Here is a 24,724-nt window from a genome sequence, read left to right on the forward strand (position 1 = left end):
AAAACTCTCTAGAACCGTCAGTGCGTGTAGAAACTACTCTCTTATCGAGGATATCCTCAAGTTCTTCAACTCTATGATCAAGCTGAGGTACAAGGGGTAAAGAAGTAGCAGGAAGTGGGATAGTCTGGGAGGTAGGGTCATCAATGGAAAAAGGAAAACCATCAGGATCATGTGGATAGAAAGAGGCAGCAGTATGTGGGCCATAGTAGGGAAAATGTTGAAAATGTTGTTGATTCCCATATCAACTGGCAACTCAAGTACATACGCAATAGCACCTATCCTTTTAAGAATCTTGAATGGACCTACACTACGAGCAAGTAGCTTGCCCGATTTTCCTTTGACAAAGCGCTACAATCTAATCCTAACCATCACTATATCACCCTCTCGAAATTCTTGCAATCGTCGATGTACATCTGTGCTGGATTTATATTGGTTATTGCTTAATGTGATCTTGCATCTAATTTCTGCATACAAATCATGTATGTGCTGCGCAAAAGACTCGGCTGGCTGGGAGGTCCTAGAGCTAGACACGGTAGGGACAAGATCTATGGGTGTCTTGGGCTGGTAACCTAAACAGATCTCAAAAGGGGAAAGTCTGGTGGTTTGGTTCTTGGAAAGGTTATACGCAAACTCAGCTTGTGTAAGAACATGATCCCAACAATAAGATTCTCACCTATGAGACAACTCAACAAGTTACCTAAACTCTTATTAATGACCTCGGTCTAATCATCAGTCTGAGGGTGGAAAGTTGAAGAAAAATGAAGTTTAGTGGCCAACATTCGCCACAAAGTCCTCCAGAAATGACTAGCAAACTTGACATCCCTATCTAACACTATGGTCTTTGGTAACCCATGATACTTGACAATCTCCTAAAAGAAGAGCTTGACGATGACAAACGCATCGAAAGTTTTGGAGCACGGAATGAAGTGCACCATCTTCGAGAAGCAGTCTATAACCACAAAGATAGAATCATGGCCCCTCGAAGTTTTCGGCAGACCAAGCACAAAGTCCATGCTGAGGTCTTGCCATGGGGTGTGAGGCATAGGAAGAGGGTATATAGGCCAATGTTCTGTTTCTGTTGCTTAGCAGTCTGACATGTCCTACATTGGCTAACAACTCTAGCTACATCCCTCTTCAAGCATGATCAGTAAAATCGGTCCTCAACAAGAGCAATGGTCTTGCCTCGACCAAAATGACCGACAACTCCACCAGCAATGCAATTCCCAGATCAAGAAATCTCGAAGTGAAGTTCTGGGAATGCACAACCTACTTCCTTTGAAAAGGAAGCCATCTTTAAGGAGGTAATCTAAGCGATTGGTAGGAGAGTCTCCACTCAAGGAAGTGAAAAGTACACCAAAATCTGGACAGGTGGGGTATTGTTCCTTGACTCGCTCAAATCCTACAACCTCAACACTCATCGTGTGGAGTAGCACATTTGCTTGGCAATCTGGATCGTCACTCAACACTCACACTTAGTAAAGCCACTGTAGGCATTATAGTGTCGGGCTTGATAATATGGACCGTCACATTTGCTTCATTGGGATTTTTGACACCTTTCTTTTCTTGCCATGATAGATTAGAACTAGATTCACCGAAGACTAACCAATTGGAATCACGTGCTGTACTTAAAGCCACATTTGCTTCACTAGGATTGTAACTACTAACCACAAATGGTAATTGATAAGCACTAAATGTAGATGTTTGTGGAGCACTAAATGTAGACATTTGTGGAGCTTTAGCAGTAACCGCAAGAGATAAGGAGGTTGATTATCACTAGGAGATGTGTAACCGCTGCCTAATTGAATGGATTGATGAGCATTGATAGATGGAACCCCGTGTTGTTGTCCTATAAAGGTTGAATCTGGACAAATGTGTTGTCCAATAATGGCAGACTCAGGAACACTACCATTAGAGCCCAATGACATGCTGTCACGTGGATGTGTGCTCTGCGGAAGAGTGTCTGAATATGTGGTGCAATTCCAGTCTCCGGCAGCCAGGCCTGGTGGTGATGGCATCGTAGTAGAACCCATAGCTATGGTGGAAGAATGTGTCATGTAGATTCTTGAATTCTCAAGGAGTAAAAACATGGCGTGCTCCAAGCTTCTTTGATTAGGAACCATTCCACGAAGGGAAGGCCCATACTTCAGTGGGTGAATGGAAGGAGATGACCTGATTTCCCCTTACACCCCAGAACGCATTATAATCGGAATGGAAGCAAGCAATGGTTTACTTCGTTCTCTGGATATCATTCCTTGCACCTGCATCACCTTACTAGGCAGGCCTATTATTAGAGCAAGGCTGAAAGCAAGTTTGAGAGATAGTAACTCACTAAGAATGCCATGAAATTGTATCCACATTTCAATGTATTTGAAACCCCAAACTCTATCATCACCTGCTTCCATCTTAGAAAGCTCCACCTCACCTTGAACATTCCATGCCTAATCCAATACTGCGGCGCTGTCCGCAAATTTGTCCCCTACAACGATCTCGTCTCTGTCTCTGTCATCGTCACGCCATCGTCTTCGTGTTCGTGTGGGTTATACCCATGATCATGGCGATTCACTCACAAGGAGGAATTACAAGAACTTTGTTGCTCTGTATTTACATTCGAGAGAGAGAGGCGGTGGTGTGTGGCCAAATCTCCACCTTAAAGAAGTCAAGGATAGTGAAGCAGGCATTTTTCCCATGGTTGGCCTATGCTGTTGGTCATCTTTCCAAGGATTGTTTTGATTTTAACAAACACACCTCATACAAAAACATTATTGATCCTTCAATTTGCAGAAACCCACACCATTTGTCTGATGGGTCAGAAACTCATCCCACATGCAGAGATGGAATGACTCAAACTTTTCTTCTCCAATGCCAATGATCTTCAAATTTGATAAATGGAACATGCAATTGATGCCTTTTTTTGTAGAGGCACCTCTACCTTATCTCTAGCCAGCTATAGCTTACAAACATCCTTTGACTAATTATCAAAACCAAGAATGGTTCCTATGTACCTAGCTGCCTCTCTCATTTGTTCTTCCCATGCAAAGCCTGTTGAAATGTTGAAGATTTGTATAGTTTTTCTTAAGAGTAAATGACGTCTAGGGTATCCAACGTTTGGAGAAAATACACATAAGATACTTAACATTTGAAATCTTATCATTTGAGGTGCCTAACGTTTCATAATATGATGTTTGAAATGCCTTACTTTTAATTGATGTTACATTTAAGGTTCTTTATCATATCCCAATTTTACCCCTCGCACCCTCCTCAGTCTTCCCTACCACTCTGTCGCAATCCCGCTCCCACCCGTCCCATCCCGCCCTCTCTCTCCCCCGCCCCAACCCTTCCACTATTCCCCTCCCATCCCTGTTGCAACCCTGTACCCGTCGCCCCCACCATTGCAACCCATCATTCCCCTGCCCCCACTCTTGCAACTTCTCCACCCCCATGACCCCTGCCCCCACCCCTGCAACTCCAGACACTGTCTACACACTACTGTTTTATGTGAAGAACACATCCGTGGTTAATGCTCTAATAAGTTTGTATGCAAAATGCAATGAAATGGAAGCTGCGTTTAAGATATTCTCAACAATTCCTCAGAGAGATCCTAGGGCATGTTGATTGTGGGCCCTGGGAAAACACAGATTATTTTAATTGAGATGTTAAGAACAGATCTCACCAGATGGAAACTGATGGTTTGCATCAATCGAGTTCTTAGTCTGTTCTATGAGGTAAGAGAGCTTAGGAATTGAGACGTGATGCTATGAGTGTTATGAGCCTCCTCCCAGTTTGTTCCTGTTTGGCCTCAATCCACCTGCTTTGGGAGTGTCATGGCTTCATGTTAAGATATTGCTTTGAAGATATCCGGTTGAATGGAGGTCCCTTTCATTGAACACAGCAAGTTGCAGGGGTGGGGGTCATGGGGCGGGAGACAAGTTGCAAGGTTGTTGCTGGGGGCAGGGGCGGGGAGGGGGGGGGGCGTGGTGGCGGAGTGGGTGGGCACAAGGTTACAAGGGAGGGGTGGAGCGGGCTGGGCTGCCTGAGCGGGGAAGGGGAGGGTGGCGGTGGTGGTGTGTAAAATTATGGTGCGAGTATAATTGAAAATAAAAGAATAAATTCCTCAAATATAATTTACAAATTGGGTATCTTAAAGTTTTTTTTCTTCAAACATTTGGTACCTCAAGTGTCATTTATCCTTTCTCTTAAGATTGTCGGTACCGGGTTCAACAGTCTTATCACTAATGGTTTAGTATTACTGTACAATTTTCTTGTCCTTCACCCTCTTGTGTGGTTGCCACTATGAAGATGCCACCTTCCATGGTGGCATCGATTGGTGCCTTACTGCCCAATTTTTTGATTTTGTAATCCAGGAAAAATTGGTGATCTACATCAACTCCACCTAAGACCAAAAAAAAAATGAGATGCCGTACCCTCTTGTTGTTGCTGTCGAACTGGAACCTTATTTGCATGCAAAATTTGATTGTTCTTTTTGTTCGATCCACAGCCTTCCTTTTACTGTCTCTACTCTTCATCTCCATATAATTCGACCAATTGGTTGCCATCCTCAATTCTGCTCCTGCCATCTATTGACTGAATAGGATCGAGTATTGCAGAGCGTCAACCATATTACAAAGGAAGGCGGTTGGGGGCTGTTCTTTTTTTCTAGCAATGAAGTTATTGTAGCATCAATGAAGTTTGGTGGTGCAGGATGTGCACAAGAACCCTGCACAAGAGACTGAGGCCCAAGTACTCCAGCAAAGGATCAATGAGACATTATCCTTGCGATACCAAAAAATAGGATTTCGTCTTCTCAAGTGCGGTGCATTGCCCAATGCACTTTTAAAGTGCATCGAACGATGGTCACTGCACTTGAGAGGACAAAAATTCATTGCACAAGTGAGGTGTGCTGTCATATGCACTTTAAAAGTGCACTACGACGTGCACCGCACTTGAGAGGATAAAAATTTCAAAAAATACAGGTTTGGACAGATTCGGTGGAGTTGCGGAATTGGATATTGATGTTGAGAATAATCTGTGGCCGTGGTCAATTTATCCATCTCTCTTTGATTTAGAGGCTTCACTAATCTTAAAGTATGTTATCATCCTTAAAATCCTAGACATTTTATTTTTCCAGCACATAATTTAGCTGTTACAGCTCGTAGGTCTAAGATCCATGAGGTATGTAAGAACAATGTTGTAGACTTTATTTTTTCTTACTTAATTATCTTTGGATTATCATAAAAAATGAATATTACAGAGTAATATATAAGAACATCCTTGGCATAAAATCTTCAACTATTTCCCCATTTTTAACGTTCTATTTTTTTTATAAGAGAAAAATGCATTACGACAAAAGGAAGTTACAGCTGTCTGAATAGGAACCACAATACGTAAGCGAGCTCTATTAGTTAAAGTATGAGCTGGCTTGACTAAGTCCCTCTTTACTTTTTGAATTACAATACTTCAAAAAAAGCAGAAAAGAGAAACAACATAAAAAAGGAGATGATAGAGTCTCCAAGGCCAGCAAAATGCCAAGTTCGCTAAATCTGTCCAAACAGTCAGGTGTTTGATGCCTTTTTCTTTTGTTGATCTGATACCTTGTGCAATTGCTTGTCCTTCTGCCTCATCTGTATTTTCTATAATTCCATAATCATATGCAATTAAAATGACATCATCACTGACATAAAGAATAGATGCCCACCCGCCATCTTTAAGGTGTAGCAAGAAGCTTCCATCAGTCAACAGAATGTGACTTCGAGGTTGAACATTCAAGTTATCTAATGGGACAAGTAAAGGAAGGTTGGAGAGATCGTGGTCATTCTGTGGAAGAGAAAGAGTATGATCCAGTGGTCTGGAGTTACAATGGGAAGATTGGAGGATTGTAGAAGCCCAAGTTTTGAGGTTTGCAAGCGCCCTATACGGGTTTGGCTTAACCTTTTCAGGGTAAAAACGATTTCTTTCGTTCCAAATAAAATATAACCCAAGAACAAGAATAGATCCACATAAAGAAGAATCAGATTTTGAAAAGATAGAAAAAACCAAAGAAAACAACTCTAACCAGGAAGAAAAACACAAGTTAGAATTCGAAGTCCAATAAAACAACCAAACTAGACAATTTGAGCAAAAGGGCATTCAAAGAACAAATGCCAAATTGATACATCAACAGCTTTACACATATGACAAGTAGGGTCAATGTTCCAGAAAATAGAAACATAAGATTTCGTAGGTAGTGCATTGTGACAACATTTCCAAAAAACCAATTTGAAATGAGGATGAATCTTCAGCCTCCAAATAAACTTCCAAAAAGAAGAAGGGTTAGATTCATTACAGGAGAAAATAGAAGAGGAATTCACCCCCAATCTGGCGGTTGCCAATTTAGTTGAAAACAAACCCGATTTGGAAAAGGGACAAAAGATAGAACCTTGGGAAAGAATAGAGGATAATTTCACTTTCAGAATATTATCCACAATACTGGGAGGAAAGATAGAAGAAAGAAGGGGAACATTCCAGTGCCCCCAAAGAGTCACGCAGTTCGAAGACAAAGGTAAAAGAAAATTTTGGGAGGGTAGGAATCCAATGATCCTTCCAAATGTAGATATTGTTTCCATCCTCAATACGCCATCAAATAAAATCTGAAAAAAAGGTTTCGCACCTTGAGGATTTGTCTCCATAAATGGGAATAGTTTTTGGGGATAGGGGCATGAAGAAAGTGATGATACTTAAAATATTTTCCTTTTAGGAGTTTGATCCAAAGGTCCTTCAGAATTAGTGGTAATCCTCCAACAAAATTTCAAAAGTAAAGAAAGATTGTGGGTTTTACTAGAACGGAATCCTAAGCCCCCGTTGGCTTTAGATTGACAAATTTTTTCCCAGCACAAATGTAACTTTTTCTTTGACGCAGAATGATCCCCACCAAAAGTTCCTTTGTAAAGAATCAATTTTGAGACAACCAGATTGAGGAATCTTAAAGACAGACATTTGGGAAGTGGGGATCGATGCCAGAACAGTTTTGACTAGTGCAACCAGTCTGAGATAATAGGTTCATTTTCTAACCAGCCAATTTTTGTTCGAGTTTGGCAATGATGTCAGTGATTAATGGGTACTCTTCTCCCATACCCAGTAACTGATGTATACTCCACGTCAGAGTTGGTTTCTGCAAATTCGTGGCCCACCTACAATGAAGTCTCTTTGGTAGTGCATATCCGCAGCCAGCTATAACTTAATTGCCTACGGTTTGTGGGTAATGGACCATCAGAAAATCGGTCGGGATCTATGATCAGGGATGCCTTGGAATTAAACAATCATACAAGAGAGGAATTGAACAAACAGAATTGGGTTTCAAAGGTAACCAGCTTGGAAGTCTGCAGTTAGGGAGGGGGGAGGAGTTCGCATGGTTGCCCTTTGGCATTGCCAATGGAACGAGAACAAGAGCAATAGCCATGATTGCAATCACCGCAAAGGAAGACGAGCATTCTCCACCGTTAGAAATGGCAATATCCACATGGTGCCACAACCAAGGCTCGCGGCACGCTGGCCATAACAACCATATAGAGGAGCCGTTAGGGCATGTCACCACGACCAAGGCTCACGGCACGGCACGCTGGCCGTTAACAACCACGTAGAGGAGGCGAATCCTAGATCCATTGCAAGAGGACGATCAGGCACATTGATCAAAACAAAAAGCAACCAATCTTCCATGCGTACTTACCGGTGGATGTGGAACAGCATAACTAGTTCTCATGTTCCAGCATTCAGAAAGTGTTTCATCAGCACATCTCAACCAAAATGGTCTGGTTTCTTCCAATTTTATGGGCCAATACAGAAAAGGATTATCAAAATGATCAGAAACCAGATCCCATGTGCAAATAGACAGGGAATACCTCATCCCTATGTTCAATGATAGGAATTATACTCCACCAACAGTTACAGTTCCAGTTCAGAACAACATTGAGATAAATCTATAAAGATCTATATCCTTTACAATAAACATAATTAAGAAATAAATAAAATGCTATTCTTACACCGGCATTAACCTCTCCACAACTACATTATGTTAAAAAAAAAAAAAAAAAAACAAAAAAGTGCTCTTGGATCCTCTTTGGTTTATTCAAATTCCCATCTTGACAGGAAACACCAAGAGAAAGACAAAGTAAAAGGAAAGCGATAGGTTAACCTAACGAGTCCTCTAATCAGCTATAACCACAAAGGAAATAATATTAAGGAATCTCGGACTCCTGACTAAAAGCAACACATCTATATAGAGTTTGATATGATATATGAGGTGCAGTATAAAATCACCTCCAATTTAGTAGGTATAGCCTTTGACAAACATTCCTTTCTTAGCATCCTCACTCTCACCTGCAGCAGAATACCTTCCAAGCTGGGCAAGAGAATTTGCTTTGGCACGCACCAATAGTGACTTCTGAGCAGCTTCTATATTCTCTGGACGTCCTTGCCATGTTTTCAACACACTGTTTTGCAGTGCACGTGCATACGAGAATGACACATGCCATGGGTTGGGGCTTTGGTTCATTGCATTCAGGTTAAGAGTCGCTTCCATTTCAGATTGTCCTCCTGACAGGAACTGTAAGATAACCAAGTACTTATTCATTACTTACAAGTTCATTTCTTATGCAGTAGTTCAGTTTTCTTTTCTAAGCAGACAGATGCAGGAAAACCACTACACTGCATGCAAGAGTACAAGGTAAAAGAAGATAAAACAGAGATAATGGATAAACCCATGGATGAGTAAGGGCTTTTCTTGCCTTAGCCTAGCTGTGCTCACAGCAAGGCAATTCACATATCGCCTTACTGAAAGGTTGAATAACAGAATCCTTAATATGCACACTTCTTCGTAGTGGCCACATTGAGAGAGGAACAGTTCAACTGGGATAATATTCTATCCTACAGTCCTATCAACTGAAGAACCATCCTAAAAAATCTAAATGAGATGTTCACACATATCACCGAATTGAGACAATTCTTTGACAAATATGCTTGAACAGTCATGACTGGGTTACAGCCCCTGTGAACATAGGCATAAGGTGAACACAATAAAATGTAATACAGAAACATAGATTCAGAGAAGAAGAGCATACCATGATCCCAGGAACTGCAGGAGGTACTCTCCTCTTAAGCATTGTTAGCGTATTTTTTGCAATGGTCTCTGGAGATGCCTTCTCCTTGTGTTCAGCCCCAGGGGTGACCATGCTGGGTTTAAGCAAGATCCCTTCAAAGATCACATTATTTTGGGCCAAGTAGAAGAAGACTTCTGACCACAAATGTTCAGCCACCTCAAGTGTCCTCTCAATTGAGTGGTCTCCATCAAGAAGAATCTCAGGTTCCACAATTGGTACAAGACCATTGTCCTAGATAAAAAATGACAGTGATAATAAGAATCATAACTCATACATTGACTACCTGCATATTCAAAGAAAAAAAAGTTTGTTGGTCTACATGGCCTTGATTTTGAGAGGCCATGTTGACACAATATCAAACTCAAATCACTTGGCTTTTGTTATCCATAGGATTTCCAATCAAGGGCCCAGAAATCCAAAACAGTTGAATTCAGGCTCATGAAGTCCCAAGTATCACGATGACAATGATAGATCATAATAAAGCATGATAACACAACTAACAGTTGAACAATTCAAAAAAATCACTCAGACTCTGCTTTATCTCTGGCTCATTAATATTTGGATGGCCACTTGTACTGTGGAACAGTTAGAGTCATTCAGCCTGACTCTGCCTTATCTCTTCATATAAAAAAAAATATTTGGATGGCCCTGCAAGAGGCCATCCATGCACATACTTTTTAATCTTTGCCATACAGAGAGCAGCCCTTAAATCAAGTGTTCCCTCCTCAATTCATCCCCCAAAACCAGATACCTAATGAAAAACTCAGCAAATTTTCTTTCCCAGTTCTTCTCCCACTCAGATGACACTGGAGGGAGAAACTTGGAATAATCATATAATGACAACTGTTCTTAGGCACTCCTTTCTGATCTTTCACCTGTGTGTTAGCCAGTTACTTTCTAACCATATGTTTTATGTTGCTCAAGTTTGAATTATGTTCTTCACTACAAAGATCATCCATGGTCCTAGATTGCATGATGGGAGCTAACAACCCTAATCAAAATCTGGGTATTGAACTCCTACCTCCTTCATGTCCCTCTCAGGGAAACAGAGCTTCCATAGAACTATTCCAACGCTTCCTAGTGGAAAGTGAAATATGAAAACTCAGTTACCCTACAACAACTACTCAGCCTTCTCCCAACTTAATGGAGTCGGCTACATGGATCCAAGAAGAGACAAACTATTAAAAATATAGAAGTAAAGGGAAGTGGCATTCAGCATCGAGACAAACTCTAGGGCATTGACCTTTTCAGCTACGTACAGCTTCTTGACTGGCCAACATTATGCTTTAGACCTCAAAAAAAGGAGTGTAAACCAACTACAGCATCATAACAGTCCAACTAAATGGGGTTGACCACATGGATCTTTGCTCTCCAATCAGCTCTATTTGCAGTAAAGTAAAGTTACAAGGCATGCAAATCAAGTACAGTACCAAGGCATACCTGAGAAATAGAAGCATAACGTGCAAGTCCCCATGCAGCTTCTTTCACAGCTAAAGCAGAAGGACCACAAGGAATGCTAACAACAGTTCGCCTGGAAATTTTGAAAAAGGCATGCATCATGTTACAACCCGAACATAGTGATAAAGAAATGGTCCCATGCAAGCACTATTTCTATAAGAGCAACTGAAGACACTGTAGACTTACCATTTGGCAAAACGGGCACCTTGCTTATAGTATTCAGCAGATCTTGAAGCCAATCCGTCTAATCCTTGGCACCAAGATTCGTTGTTTGACCCTGGTAGAGGAACCAAACCCTTGGAACAGAACCAAACCAACATGCCAAATTAGTTAAGTATAAAACTAAAGCATAATGGTTCAAATTCACTTAAAAAATAATAATTAGATGGAGAAACACCTTGAGGAACAGAACATGTAATGCCAACATACCTTATCAACTTTAATACCTGGCACAATCTTCTCCTCGCGCAAGCAATCCACAAACTTCTTCCCATCTGTTGTTGACTGGTAAAGTGTTTCCTCAAAAAGGATGGAACCAGAAATATATTCACCTAGGCCAGGAGTCGTCAACAAAAGCTGCCTATAGGCTTGTCGATTAGATTCTGCGTTGTCCAAGCCAATGGATGCTAGCCTCTTCCCACAGGTTGCATTTGATTCATCAATGGCAAGGATGCCACGCCCAGGAGAAGCAATAGATTTCTAAAATAGATAAGCCAGAAACGGAGAATGTTTTTAGCCATTAGAGTCTATGTTTAGAAATTAATGAAGAAAAATTAAAAAATTATTTTCGGAGTAAGCTTTCAGAAATTGTGGGATAAATACTTAAATGACCTCTTAGCCTTCTTAGCCTTCTGCAGAAAAACCATTCCAATACTTAAAAAACGATAATTAAGGTTCCCTGGATTCATGTAGGGATGTAAACGGATCGGATACGACTTGGATACGGAGCGTATGTGATCGGATCCGGATATTCCCTGGCTGAATACGTATACCTCTAAACGGATTCGGATGCGGATCGAATTCGGATTTTCAACTATCCGTTTACATCTCTGCGTTCTGTAACCCGGACCTTCCTCTCCCTAGCGGATACAATTCAATCTCAATCCATATCTCTCAGATCATGATTCTCTTTTCCTCATATTCTAAAACCTGTTGAATCTTCAAAACCCCTCGAGATCATTATTTACTTGATTTTTTATTATTAAGTATTCGGATTTTTTACGGAGTCTTCAGATATTTTTCCGGATATCTCTAAATGAATACAGATGTCCCTAGACAGATACAGATGCCGCTTGGATTTGGATTTTTGGTTATCCATTTACATCCCTAGATTCATGTGGGAACTCAACTAGAAATCAGATCTGCTAAAATAATCATGGTACCTTGCTTCTACCTAATGATTAGCAACATGGAATAAAGCATGATCTTGCTTACAGCATCATAAAAACTTGAACCAAGTTAGATAGCAGGGTCAAATCTTTTAAAGGTAGGGCTGTAGGAGCAAGGTTTTAAAAATCGGTAATCGAATCGTTAAATCTGCCGATTCGTATCGGACTCGGCTGTGACCGATCCGGACACGGCGGATTCACACTCAAAACCCTAGAAATTTCCCTGTTTTTGAATCTGTTGACCGATTCTAGGGTTCTTAAAGGGCGATTCGGACAGATTCCGATCTCCAATCGTCACTGTCCGATTCCTTATTTTAAAACCTTGTGAAGGAGGGGGAGCTGACAGCAGGACTGTAACCAAAAAGAAATCTAGCCATGGAAAAAAAAATTAAAATTAAAATTTTGTTTAGAGAGGGAAGATATTAGTTTGAAAGGATCCAAACCAGAAGGACACGAAAAACACAACAGCTTCTGAAGGTCATAAAGAACCATGGAGGGGAAGGAGTAAAGAATCCATAACAAATTACGACTTAATGGTGATTGGACGAAATAAAAAAGATTAGGGTCAAGGCTAAGGGAAAGGGAGAGGAACTCACGGCAGTCTGAAGGAGCTCATTGGCGTAACCTCCGGCTCGTATCGGGAGAGCTACGCGGCGGGGACCAGATCGAGAAGACGATTCGTGACTTTGAGTGAATGACTTTTGTCCGATCCACTGCGAAGACGAGGCGTTCAGCTTAACCAAACCTGCAGACGCCATGGCTTCCGCTGCCAACTGAACAGATCGACAAGAGGTTTCTCTCTTTGTTCTTTTCCCCAGAGTCTATACTTGAGTGGTTGTATTAATATGACGCAAAACAGAAAAGCAAACGTCACTCTCTGACTCTCGTATGGTCCGCCCAGGAATAGCAGGAGACACCAAATTACGCATGAAATTACTAGTTAGCCCTTGTGAGAAACTTTTGATGACCCGAAACTCACCTTAATCTGGCATCAAATGCGAATATTCTAAAAAGTTAGGTCGTATTAATATTTTTCTTTTTGGATAAAGAGTTATTTATTGATTAGTACGTGTGGGCATCTAGGATGATATATATAGTTCCAACAACCACGGAGTGGAAAACGGTCAAACTGATACATGATATTGAGAGAGGCTTCCTAGCTAAGGAGTCGGTCAATGGAGGATTACTCTTTAGGTATATAAGAAAACTTACATACTTAAAATTAGGTAGACAAGTGGGTGATGTCTGAAATCATAGAAGTAAGAGATATGGGAACGGGTCTTGTTGAGTCCTATACATGAGATACTCTCGCTACAATTGGATTCCACCAGAATCATCTCGATGCATAAAGATAAGGCTTCCAAGTTGGTATAAATATTTTGGGAGAGACTTCTTTGAGCAAGCGACATAGATGAACACACCAATGATATTTGGTGAAACTGAAGAATTGATTTCTGTATTGATGGTGCAACCATCACTGCAAGCTCAGATAATAGCAGCACAGTCCTCTAATGAAAAATTTCAACACATTGTGAATAGTATTAGTACTGGGGCTCAGAAGAGTGCAGATTTTTCACTGACTTCTGATGGAGTGCTTATGTTTAAAGATAGACTATGTGTACCTGCGGATAGTCACTTGAAGGAGCTCATTTTACAAGAGGCTCACCGATCTCCCTATACTGTGCATCCTGGTGGTACCAAGATGTACCGAGACTTGAAACAGTTCATGTGGTGGCATGGCATGAAGAATGATGTAGCAGCCTTTGTTTCCAAGTGTTCTACATGTCAACAGGTAAAGGTTGTTAGGAATAGACCATAGGGACTTTTGCAACCCCTAGCTATACCAGAGTGGAAATGGGAGAATATAACCATGGATTTTGTCACTGGCCTTCCTCGCACTAAGAAGGGAATGGATACAATCTGGGTAATTGTTGACAGGTTGACCAAAACAGCCCACTTCATTCCTATGAAGATTACTTACTCCATGGATCAGCTAGCTAAGCTTTATGTGGATAACATTATCAGACTTCATGGGGTATCAGTGAATATTGTGTCTGACAGAGACCCCAGGTTTACTTCAAGGTTCTGGAAGAGTCTACAGAAGGCTTTTGGTTCTGAGTTGAGTCACAGTTCAGCATACCATCCTGAGACAGATGGACAGTCAGAAAGGACAATCCAGACTTTGGAAGACATGCTCAGGGCTTGTGTATTAGAGATGAGTAGCAGCTGGGATGAACACCTTTCTCTGATAGAGTTTGCTTATAATAACAGCTACCACGCATCTATTGATATGACCCCATTTAAGGCATTGTATGGGAAGACTTGTCGTACTCCACTGTATTGGGATGAAGTTGGAGAGCGACGCATTTTAGGTCCTGAGTGATCCGAAGACTTGTGAGAAGGTGGATCGATAAGAGAGAAGATCAAAGTGCCGCATCCAGTGAGAAGAGCTATGCAGATAAAAGGAGGCAGCACATACAGTTTAAAGTTGGGGAGAAGGCATTCTTGAAGGTGTCTCCAATCAAGGGTGTTGTAAGATTTTGGAAGAGAGGGAAGTTAAACCCCAGATACATCGGCCCATTTGAGATTCTAAGTAGAGTTGGTCCAGTGGCTTATCAACTAGCACTGCCCCCATCTCTTGCCGGTGTGCATGATGTGTTCCATGTCTCTATGTTGAGACAATTTATCCCTGATTCTTCACACCTGCTGCCTCAGCAACCACCTGAGCTTATTGCTGACCTGACTTATGAAGAAGTGCCAGAGGAGATTGTAGATAGAAAGGAACACAACCTGAGGAATCGAATTATCTCTTTTGTTAAAGTCAAGTGGGGTAATCACTCTGTAGCTGAAGCGTCTTGGGAAAGAGATGACTTAATGAAAGAGAGATACCCTTATCTCTTCGATCTTCCAGGTACGTCAATTTCGAGGACGAAATTCTAATAAGGGGGTGGAGTGTAAAATCTGCAATAAATTTAAATTTTTGGAACTTGTGTGATTTCAGGTTCCAGTCCTGTGTCGATGCTTGCTTCAATGTTATGGGATGCATCGGTCGAGGTACTAGACCAACCATCTGACACACTTATGGAGGATTCCGGGGAGGAGTCTTCTCAACCTGCCCTTCTAGAGTTAGATAACCCTGGTGGGGTCCCGCATCTGAGCTACCTGTGTCAGATATGCTACCTGGAGGGGATGCGAAACCTATCATTTAACTAACTTATTGTAAGTATGAACTTATTTATGTATTCGTATGCCGATTATATGACCAATTAGATTTTTAGGGGTATTCTGGTCATTTTATCCCTATGGGACCCACATCCCCAGTGGAGATTCCAATTTCAAGTAATCACCCGTACCCAGTTTACCCATGATGTCATATGACATCATCCTATAATTAGATTAAGGTAATAAGTACAAAATTCTGGTTAAAAACAATTTTAAAAATTAGTTTTAAAAGCTGATTTTACATTAAAAGACCAAACATGCCTTAAGTAACTTAACCACTATAAATAGAAACCAACTTCACTATTCATTAGTGTAAGAAGTTAGAAATCAGTTTTAGAAATATTTATGACTCAAATTACTGTCCTACCCCTTAGTGCTTAAGTGATATATATACATAACCCCTTTTACTATTTCTACTTCTCAATCCTACCTAGACATAAGGAGAATCGAAACTTCAGCCTTAAAAGAATTTTGGGGAGAAAATAGAGAAGGGAAGAAAGGAAAGGAGAACCAAACTTGGGAAGCATCGAATTGGGTCTTAGTTGAAGCTGGAAATCCTCATTTGAGAAGTTTGGAGCTAAAATTGAAGGCTGCACTTCCAATCCTTGCTGCTACATATCTAGGTAAGCCTTGATTCTTGCAGTCCCCATCTCTTCTTGCCTATTTCTTCCCTAATTTTCCCCAATATTGCAACCTATATGTTGCTGCCATTAAAGCCTGTTGACTTAAGCTTATACCATAGGAAATTCACTTACACAACCTCGAAATTAGGTCAATTTTATTCGATTATACTTGAAATTTCGTAAATTGTTTCTCTGCTGAACCCAATTTCAGGTTCCATGAACCAATTTATAAGCCTAAATCATTAATTTAAGAAGCAATTAACCTAAATCCCTAATTTTAGTATTTAGATCTGAAATTCAACAAATTAGTGAAATGACCACCTTAATTATTATCTGAAATCAAAAATTGGGACTGCGCATGTTAAGATCTACCCATTTAAAGTAAAACCCCCAATTCTGCCCCTTGAGCCGGACAGCCGGTTCAGCCATTTGTGACCAAAATACCCCTGATGCCTTTGACTGATCTCTGGCTATGCTCTAACCTCCAAACATTGCTGATTTTCTGCTGATAGGGACTGTTTCCAGTCTGTTCTTGCTGGTTTGTCTGTTTTGCTGGGCTATTTTGGAGGGTAATCATTTAGACCTTACCTACAGAGACAGGTAAGGGAATTCTAACCTCCAAACATTGCTGGCATCTTGCATTTGCATTGATATTTATTTGTTACTGATGACTATTATTGAAAAAATATTGTTCTATTAAATTCAGTTATACATACATGTGTTATCATGCATAGATTGCACTGGGCTAGGCTGTTTTATCATAACCCAGTACTACGCCCCTTACCAACAGGGAGTAAGGTGTTGGACAACCCGTGGTACAGCCGAAGGGTATGCCGGGGTACCATTCACTGTCCCATGTTAGCGTGTGTACTCCGCTGTGGGAACAAACAGTAGGGTTGGTCATTGAGGGTCTGTTGGGTTAGCTGCCTGGTGATATGCTTTCCTGGCGGGTCCTCACCGTGGTAGAATGGTTTCGCTCGGGTGATTGATGTCTAGAACTGCCTGGTGTCATGTTTTCCGGTTGGTCATTGGGGGTCTGTTGGGTTAGCTTCCTTGTGTCATGCTTTCTTGGCAGGTTCTCTTCGAGGTTAGCATCTACTACAGTAGTACTTATACCAAATGTGACTTAGTATCCATGTTAGGACATGCTACTTAGGACATTCATCATAATTGCTGCGATATGTTTGCATGCATTCCCTTATTGGGCTCAGTTGAGAGCTCACCCCTCGTGATCACTCTATTTTTTTCAGATGAGACTTCTATCGCTGCTGTTTGTGCTCCTTTGGGGACTCCTACTGTTCAGGATTCTCCTGTTGATCGCGAAGCTGGTCCTTATGTTGGTGGAGCACAATGCTTCATGCTCCTGCGACGACTGCTCAATCTCCTGATCTCCCAAACTGATCAGGCTCCTCCCTTCTTTTTGTTTATATTACTTTTTGTAGTACTTATGTATATTACCTTTTTGGCTTAGTTAGTGTTACCCCTTCTGTGAACTAACTGTGTAACCCTGATGTAAAAGCATGTTCATATATATATAAATACAACTGTTATCACTAGTTTCCTTTAATTACTGTCTTATTTCATATTAAATTGCTTCTGCTGCTCTTAATTTAATTATATTGTGACTGAAACTGTGAATAGAGAACTGCATGGTGATCTTGGTTGGATGTCAAGGACATCCTGGCACACTTGGCCCTTATGAATCGGGCCGGGGTGTCAGAGGTGCTAGTGTACCTTGTCAACCGCTTAGATAACCTTTTCCCTAATATTTTCACACAATGGCTGAGTTTGGGCACGACAAGGATTATTATATAATTGGAGAGTGTTCAGTTATCTGAGTAAGCAGCATAGAGGAGCGCTCCAATGAAATGTGCCAGAATAGTTCCATACATAAGAAGGTTGTGAGGTCATTTCATGTGTGAGAGAGAGAGAGAGATCAAAATGATGATATCTTGGTCATCTCACATACGATTGGAGTGTGGAGTGTTTCAGAGACCAAAATGCTCCACTACTCAAGCACTACACAGTAGAACAACAATAAAAGGGAAGAGACTCCACCAAGCTCAAATTTGAAGAAACAATTCATGGTGACTTCGTCTTGTTCATTAATGAGCATTGATTCTTCTTCAACCTCCACTCCTACAAAGTTTTATGGCCATTGAAATGCAAGGAAAAGGTTGTTGAGCTTCATTGAAGTCCTTGTTGAGCAAAAGGAGAGAGAGAGAGAGAGAAGGTAGAGAAAGATTTCAAGCATTGACCACTTTAAGATTCAAGCCTCCCCACTTACAAGGGTTTAGTTGAAGATTCTAAAAGGGCCTCTCAACTGTGATTACTCTAGGGAGGTAATCATTTAGCTTTACAAGTCCATCCATTGACCTTGGTTGGATTTGTTGTAAACCTAATACATAGCATTGTAAGGGTGTGACTTGTTTTCATTTTTTATATATTCATTGTAACTTGACAAGTAGGGGCTTGACAATAGTTGGGCTTGTCGTATCACCTGGATTGTAGTAACAATTAGAACTTAGAAGTTAGAACTCAGTAAAGTATAGGACAATATATGAGACCCTGGTTAGGGTATTGCTCCTTGGATATAGGCAACTTGCCGAAGCACGTATACTATGTGTATTGTGTATGTGACTGTAAGCTGTAAATATAGGAGTGCTATGGATATATATGCATGATGGGTATGCTTTGTCTGGTAGACTTGGCTACTATGTGGTAGCAAGGTTGACAAGCATACTGTTGCGTGTGAAAACCTTCGTCGCTCGGTTCGCCCACGGATGAGCCTGCAAAAAACCATGTGAATGCAAGAGAGCCGGTGTGGCTCTGGCCAAGGACTCTCCGATGCTCAAGTCAGGTCTCCAGTGCAACAGCGTAACAGCTTAATGAAAAGTGAGATGAGTGTTTGAGCTCCATACCTGAGTATTTATAAGATGAGATGAGACGGTTGGAGGAGTCCTTGCATGGTAAGAGTCCTCGATTGGTAGGGCTCTTCCATGCAAAACAGAGTGGAGAGTTATTTTCAGAGTTGGCCTCTTAATGAGGTAAGAGTCCTTATGGGAGTGTGATTCGATTCCGTCATGGGATTGCAGCCCGATTCGTATCCCATGATTGTTGGGACACGCTGACGTGGCTCTGTGATCCCTGGTGAACCGTTATTGTTGCCCCTGGAGAGGGCTCAGCCTCGGTGCTCGGCCTCGAACGGCCGTGGCCTCAGTGTTCGTTCTCGGCCTCGGCGTATGTGACATGGAAATTTCCCTCGATTATGTGGGAGCTCGGCCGAGTCATGGCGTTCTGTATATGGCCAACTTGTGTAGGCTCGGCTCAGTTCTCGGCAGGCCTGAGCCTCGACCATAGGACTTGGCCATGTTGGGGAGATCATTTCCTTGCTCTGCATTCGGTGTAGCGCCGCGCACCGGGTGCTCAGCACGGTTCTCGGCGGGCTAAGTGCTCGGCCTCGGTGCTCGGTCAGGCAAGAAATGAAGTGCTGCCTATCTTCGGGTGAACGGTTTGGCCCGGCCTTGGACGGCTCGGCTTGTTCCTGGGATTTGGTCTCAGCACATCCACGTGGCGACCTCTGGTTGGTTGGGAGATCCATGACTCATCACATACGGTTGTAAGTTGAAACTAGTAAACTTGATATTGCCCCAACCAGTCAGAGTGAATCAGTAGGGAGTGTTAGTAGTGAGACAATCAAGATCAGTGATTGAAAATAATTTTTGGAGACACTGTTCACTTGGCCCTATTAGTCAGTGTCCATTTAGAAACTTCAATTAGATCTTTTTTATTCCTTAATATCAGTCACATTTAGTTTTACCACATGAAATAGTGACATGGAAAATCTAATAGTTGAATTTCTACTTAGTGGTCTCAATGAGCCACATGTCAAGTATCAAATTTCAACCCCTAATATAAACATTTACCTCTCATTTAATTATACATCCAAGGATTTAAACTCAAAATCATGTCCGGAATTGGTCCCAAGAAAACCTAGAATTGGCTTTCCAAATATGAAACCCAACACTCCAATCCCAAAAACCCTAGAATCAACCTAAGGGTGTCAAAACCTAGCCCGAACCGTTATGACTGATCGAAACGATTGAAAAAAACCCGGACCGAATCAAACCGATCCTTATTGGATTGGTTTTGGGCTGGGGTCTGTATCGGATCCAGCGATAACAAATTAAAAACCGAACCGAATGAAACTGATAAAAAAAACATTGAGTATAAGGTAATGCATAATTGAATTGATTTCAATATTAGTGAGCAAATTTATGGTTATAAGGGGAATTATTACAAATCAATGAATATGAGGTTATAAAAATAGGGAAATTGATTTGTAGTATGAGGCTAATGAAATATTTAATGTAGTTGAAAAGAGAAAGAGAAGAAAATAGGCACAAACTGAACCCAACCCATTTTAAAAACCCTATACCAAACGGAATCCAAACAGATATCAATCCATTATCCTAAACCGAAATGACATGAAACCAAACCGCTCCGAAACCTAAACCGAGCCGAAATCGAAAAGTCCTTATTGGTTTGGTTTCCCTAAAAGCCACACCGAAACCGAAAAAACCGAACCGAATTCGGATCGAACCAACCGATTGACACCCCTAAATCAACCACTTCAAAATAGCCAGAATCAGGATCAGTGACAACTGATTCGATCGACCCAATTCCAAATTTTCAGACATTTACCACACCTTATTGTGCATGTCCACACATTTTTGTTTTTTTGATAAGCTTGTGCATGTCCATACATGCATACGGTATTTCGACCATTATCGATTGTCTTCATTTTTCCAATGTTTTGTTTCGCCATGTAAACTCTATTTAGAGATGAAATTTAACATGTGAGTAGAGGAGGCTGTGTCTTCTCCTCACATTCACATTCTTTATTGTTTTCTCTCTCATAAATAGATGAATAAACAATATTTATGTGTGAGAGTGGAGACTGGAGAGTACCTGCGTGCTCAGACAACACTATTCGAGGACTCGGCTCGGGCAGGGGTGAGACGGTCTTGTCACACCTCATTGCATCCGGCGCTGCACATACAGCTCGAGCAGGGTGCTGGATAGGATCCTTTTTAGCTATCCGATAGACAATTATCTTTTCCAATTCCCTATAGCTTGACAGTGCGACAGTGCTAGTGGGGATGTTCGACACGTGGTAGCTCAGACATCCAACGGTCTGAGCTCAACATAGTCAATGAGCTCAGACCGTTGGATGTCCAAAATGTCACGTATCGGATATCCACACTAGCACTGCCGAACTATAAGGAATTGGAGAGGATAATAATCTTGATCCGACAACACTCTCCTTTTGTCTTTTTTTCCCCTTGATGAAAGACCAACATTCTCCTTTGTTCTATTTATCCAAAATATTTCGTTCTTCTGCACTAAAAAAAATAAAATATTTCGGTCTTAGCACCTCACTGCCTCGTGCCAGGTCAAGGTGACCTTCTTCCTCAACGTCTGTGTCGGAGACAGGAGGACCATGTGACATACAGTGGCAAACCCTAAGAACTGCAACAGAACGTAAGTCTCTCGCGTCAACCGTAGAAACCTTTCTCTCCCTGAGCTGAATTTCTGAAGTGTACCCACTTCAACTTGAATTCAGAAGGGGAGTTTTTCCTGACATTAGTTCCTAAAATGCTCTGCAAATCCGCTATTGACATCAATTAGCACGCTCTGGTGCGGTCTCCCCTGCCTACTGATAATTATGTTCTGTGCTCGCTCCTTGGACCGAAGCGAAGAGTCTCAGACTGGCAACGGCGATGGCAATGGCAACAGGGTTGTCGCCTCGAGTCCCCCCTCTGTTGGCTAGCCAGAGGCTTCGGTTGAGTCCAAACATCGAACACGTACCGGAGAACTATGATGATCTACAATTGGAGTTCGGTCCTTCTGTTTTCAGTTCTCTTGAGCGATACCTACATCCTAGCACGTTGAGTGTTTCGCGAGACGCTAAGATCCAGTACATGAGAGAAATATTGGCGCGGTATTCGTCCGAGGGGGAGCGGGCCAGAGTAAGGCTTTGAAATCACTTCTTATCTTGTTTGTTAAAGCGTTGTGTGCATCTGTTCCTTGATTAAATAAAGTTGTGATTTTTCTTCCTCGTCTTTTATTCGTTATTCTTTTGAACGAATTGCTGTGGAAGTTCTGTTTAGCTGTTCTTTCATCTGGTTTCCCATTTTCAATCGGTAAAGGAGTTCACTGTAGTAATAGGAAACTGCCCCTAAGCTGCTCTTGCTTAATTCCAGTGCTCTGTGCTGAAAGTGAGGGTGTAAGTAAATTAAGGAGGTATTGTGTTGTATTATTATTTCAAAATGCATTTTTTTTGAGTCAATGTACTATTTCAAAAAGTACTTTTAGAGTCAAGAGTTACAAAGTTTCAAAAAGAGTGTCTTTTGTTCATTCCCTCCGTTTACCTTCCCTCCATTTTTTTGTTTGAATTTGTTGTGCACTCTTGTGTGCAAAAGGCAATATTGAGCTCAAGAATAGTCCCACATTGGTTGTGGGAGAGTAACTTGAGGGGTATATATACATGGTTGGTACCTTAAGGTGTGAGCCATTTGGAGAAGTAGTCACCCTACTCTCTAGTGTGTGGGGGGTCCTTGGGGTGCTTTTGAATCTCATGTGCGCGTTGAGCTGGGCCGGGCCGGGCCGTGGCCGTGGCTGTGGCTGTGGCCGAGGTCGAGGTCGGGGTCGGGGTGTGGGCAAAACCTTATTTTTAGATAGTCGAAGTTTTGCACTTGTGAGTTTTAATTTTCATTTTAAAACTCGGTTTGGTTCACCCATGGTTCATTTATACGGTTGAACCATACATGCCTATTCGTACACGTATACAAATACATACACCCCCTCCCTGTACGTGAAGGAAACGCGTACCGTCTCACCTGTATTATGCGAATATATCTCTTCATGAAAGGGTACTCCAGTACTATATATACAAAGTCTTGCCTGCCATTTCACATACACAACAGGTTCGTTTCAGAGACCAATTTCTTATTGTATTTTCTTTAGTTAATAGATGGCTAGTATAGCCGTTTGGTATCCTTAGTACTTGAATCAGGTTCTGCAACCTATACGTTTAGGAGTTGTTTCATCTTGGAGGGTTAGGTACAAGGTCAACCCCGTTGCAGAAGTGGGGGCATCTAAAACCTTAAGGAAAGTATCTCTCAGATACGACTCAACTCACCCTGTTTGTGATTGTTTCTATTTCTGTTGTTCGGAGTTCTCCTCTCTGGCTCGTGTCTTGGTGCTGATAACAGGTATTTTTCTAATTACTATGTTACAGATTAGTCTTACAGTATTTGCTTTGTATAACAATCTTAAGGTTTTAGAATATTTGGCTTTTTCCTGTGTAAGACTATGGCTGAGAATAATACTGTGGACCCTCTTGCTACTGTGGACCTTCCACCTATTGCTGCTGCTGCCCAAAATACTGCTGCTACCATACAACCGGGTATGGAAAAACTGAGAATAGTCTCAGAGTTTGATAAGATAGCAAAGTTCACCGAGCAGAATTTTAAACGGTGGAAGCAGATGATGCTATTTGCCTTGATTGTACACTGAAGGATCGAGTATAGTGTAAGGTAGCCATATTATAAATACTTAGTTCACAAATAGTTAAAGTACAAGAACACTAAATAATTCATGTTAACCAAATAATACATTAAGGTGCTCAACACTCTCTGAATTCCATGCAGAGTTTCTTGTTGGGTCCAATCCACGAGCTGTGTAACACTGAATATTTCAGAGCCGTTCCTCTGAATGTATGTTAGGTACTTGACCAATACGCCAAAAGCTCCGAAGCTGATGGGACGCATTAAATCAAGCCCTTTAACTTATCCCATACTAGGCTGGCCCAATCTAGCCCCCATACACTATAGTGGGGCCCTATTAGGCACATAACAGACCACCACGCTTCCGCAGCCGTCGTCCTCGGCGGCTCTCACTCTAAGTAGCTTTCACTCTGGCGGTAGGTAGCCCTTTCCAGGCGGCTTCACTTTGCTCCAAGGTTTTTACCTGGCGACAGGTAGTCCTTTCTTGACGGCATTCACTTTACTCCAGGTAACCCTTTCTGTGACTCGAACCCGTGACGTGGTGCCCAGCTCTGATACCAAATGTTAGGTACTTGACCAATACGCCAAAAGCTCCGAAGCTGATGCAACGCGTTAAATCAAGCCCTTTAACTTATCCCATACTAGGCTGGCCCAATCTAGTGCCCATACACTATAGTGGGCTCCATTAGACACATAACAGAATGTTAGGTACTTGACCAATACGCCAAAAGCTCCGAAGCTGATGGAACGCGTTAAATCAAGCCCTTTAACCTATCCCATACTAGGCTGGCCCAATCTAGCGCCTATACACTATAGTGGGCCCCATTAGGCACATAACAATGTACCACATATGTATGCCATGACATGCTTTGGGCCCAATTGTTTTGATAGTCCATAATTGCCCATCTACCATGTCTTCATATGTGATGTACAAAAAATTTAATGTAGCTTTGTAGATGCACCAAACGGCGAAACAGTGCGATGAAATCCAGAGTTTTGAGCCAAGCAGTGTCTCCCAGGGTTGAAACCAGTGAAAAGAGGAGTTAGGAGTTGAAACTTGAGCGAAATGGCAAGTTTCGATCGAGTTAGGTAACTTATATAGGCCAACTCCTTTGGTTCAAGCATGTTTCGACCGAAACGGATATATCTCTGTCAAAATCCATCAAGTTAGGTGATTTTTTAAACTCCATTGTTATCTAGTCTCGGTTTCTTGCGAAACCGAGATATCTCAGTCGAAACTGCTGGTTTCGCCCGAGATTTAGAACCATGCTTGGTCGTAAATCTTGATTGGCCTATGTTTCAGCTAGACATTAAAAATGCATTCTTTTATGGTG

At 41.6% G+C, this 24,724-nt stretch overlaps 1 protein-coding gene and 1 long non-coding RNA gene across 3 annotated transcripts; both read right to left on the bottom strand.

The window, feature by feature from the left end:
* Window positions 1–939: 939 nt before the first annotated feature.
* LOC122651687 lies at window positions 940–19,823 on the bottom strand. Its single transcript, XR_006331486.1, has 3 exons — window positions 19,813–19,823; window positions 17,951–17,958; window positions 940–1,438 (listed from the first exon to the last, which is right to left on the bottom strand). It is a non-coding gene; the product is annotated as an uncharacterized LOC122651687 (long non-coding RNA).
* LOC122651685 (fructose-bisphosphate aldolase 3, chloroplastic-like) lies at window positions 8,274–23,576 on the bottom strand. Of its 2 annotated transcripts, XM_043845179.1 has the most exons (7): window positions 23,571–23,576; window positions 12,571–12,747; window positions 11,016–11,285; window positions 10,773–10,882; window positions 10,569–10,659; window positions 9,090–9,359; window positions 8,274–8,575 (listed from the first exon to the last, which is right to left on the bottom strand). In XM_043845179.1, the coding sequence occupies exons 2-7, from the start codon at window positions 12,730–12,732 to the stop codon at window positions 8,297–8,299; spliced, it is 1,182 nt and encodes a 393-aa protein (XP_043701114.1). In that variant the 5' UTR covers window positions 12,733–12,747; window positions 23,571–23,576; the 3' UTR covers window positions 8,274–8,296. The 2 variants fall into 2 exon arrangements, with proteins under 2 accessions (XP_043701114.1, XP_043701113.1); XM_043845178.1 differs by lacking the exon at window positions 23,571–23,576 and having other exon boundaries at window positions 12,571–12,782.
* Window positions 23,577–24,724: the final 1,148 nt, after the last annotated feature.

The sequence above is a fragment of the Telopea speciosissima genome, chromosome 2, assembly GCF_018873765.1.
Source record: "Telopea speciosissima isolate NSW1024214 ecotype Mountain lineage chromosome 2, Tspe_v1, whole genome shotgun sequence".
Lineage (NCBI taxonomy): Eukaryota > Viridiplantae > Streptophyta > Magnoliopsida > Proteales > Proteaceae > Telopea > Telopea speciosissima.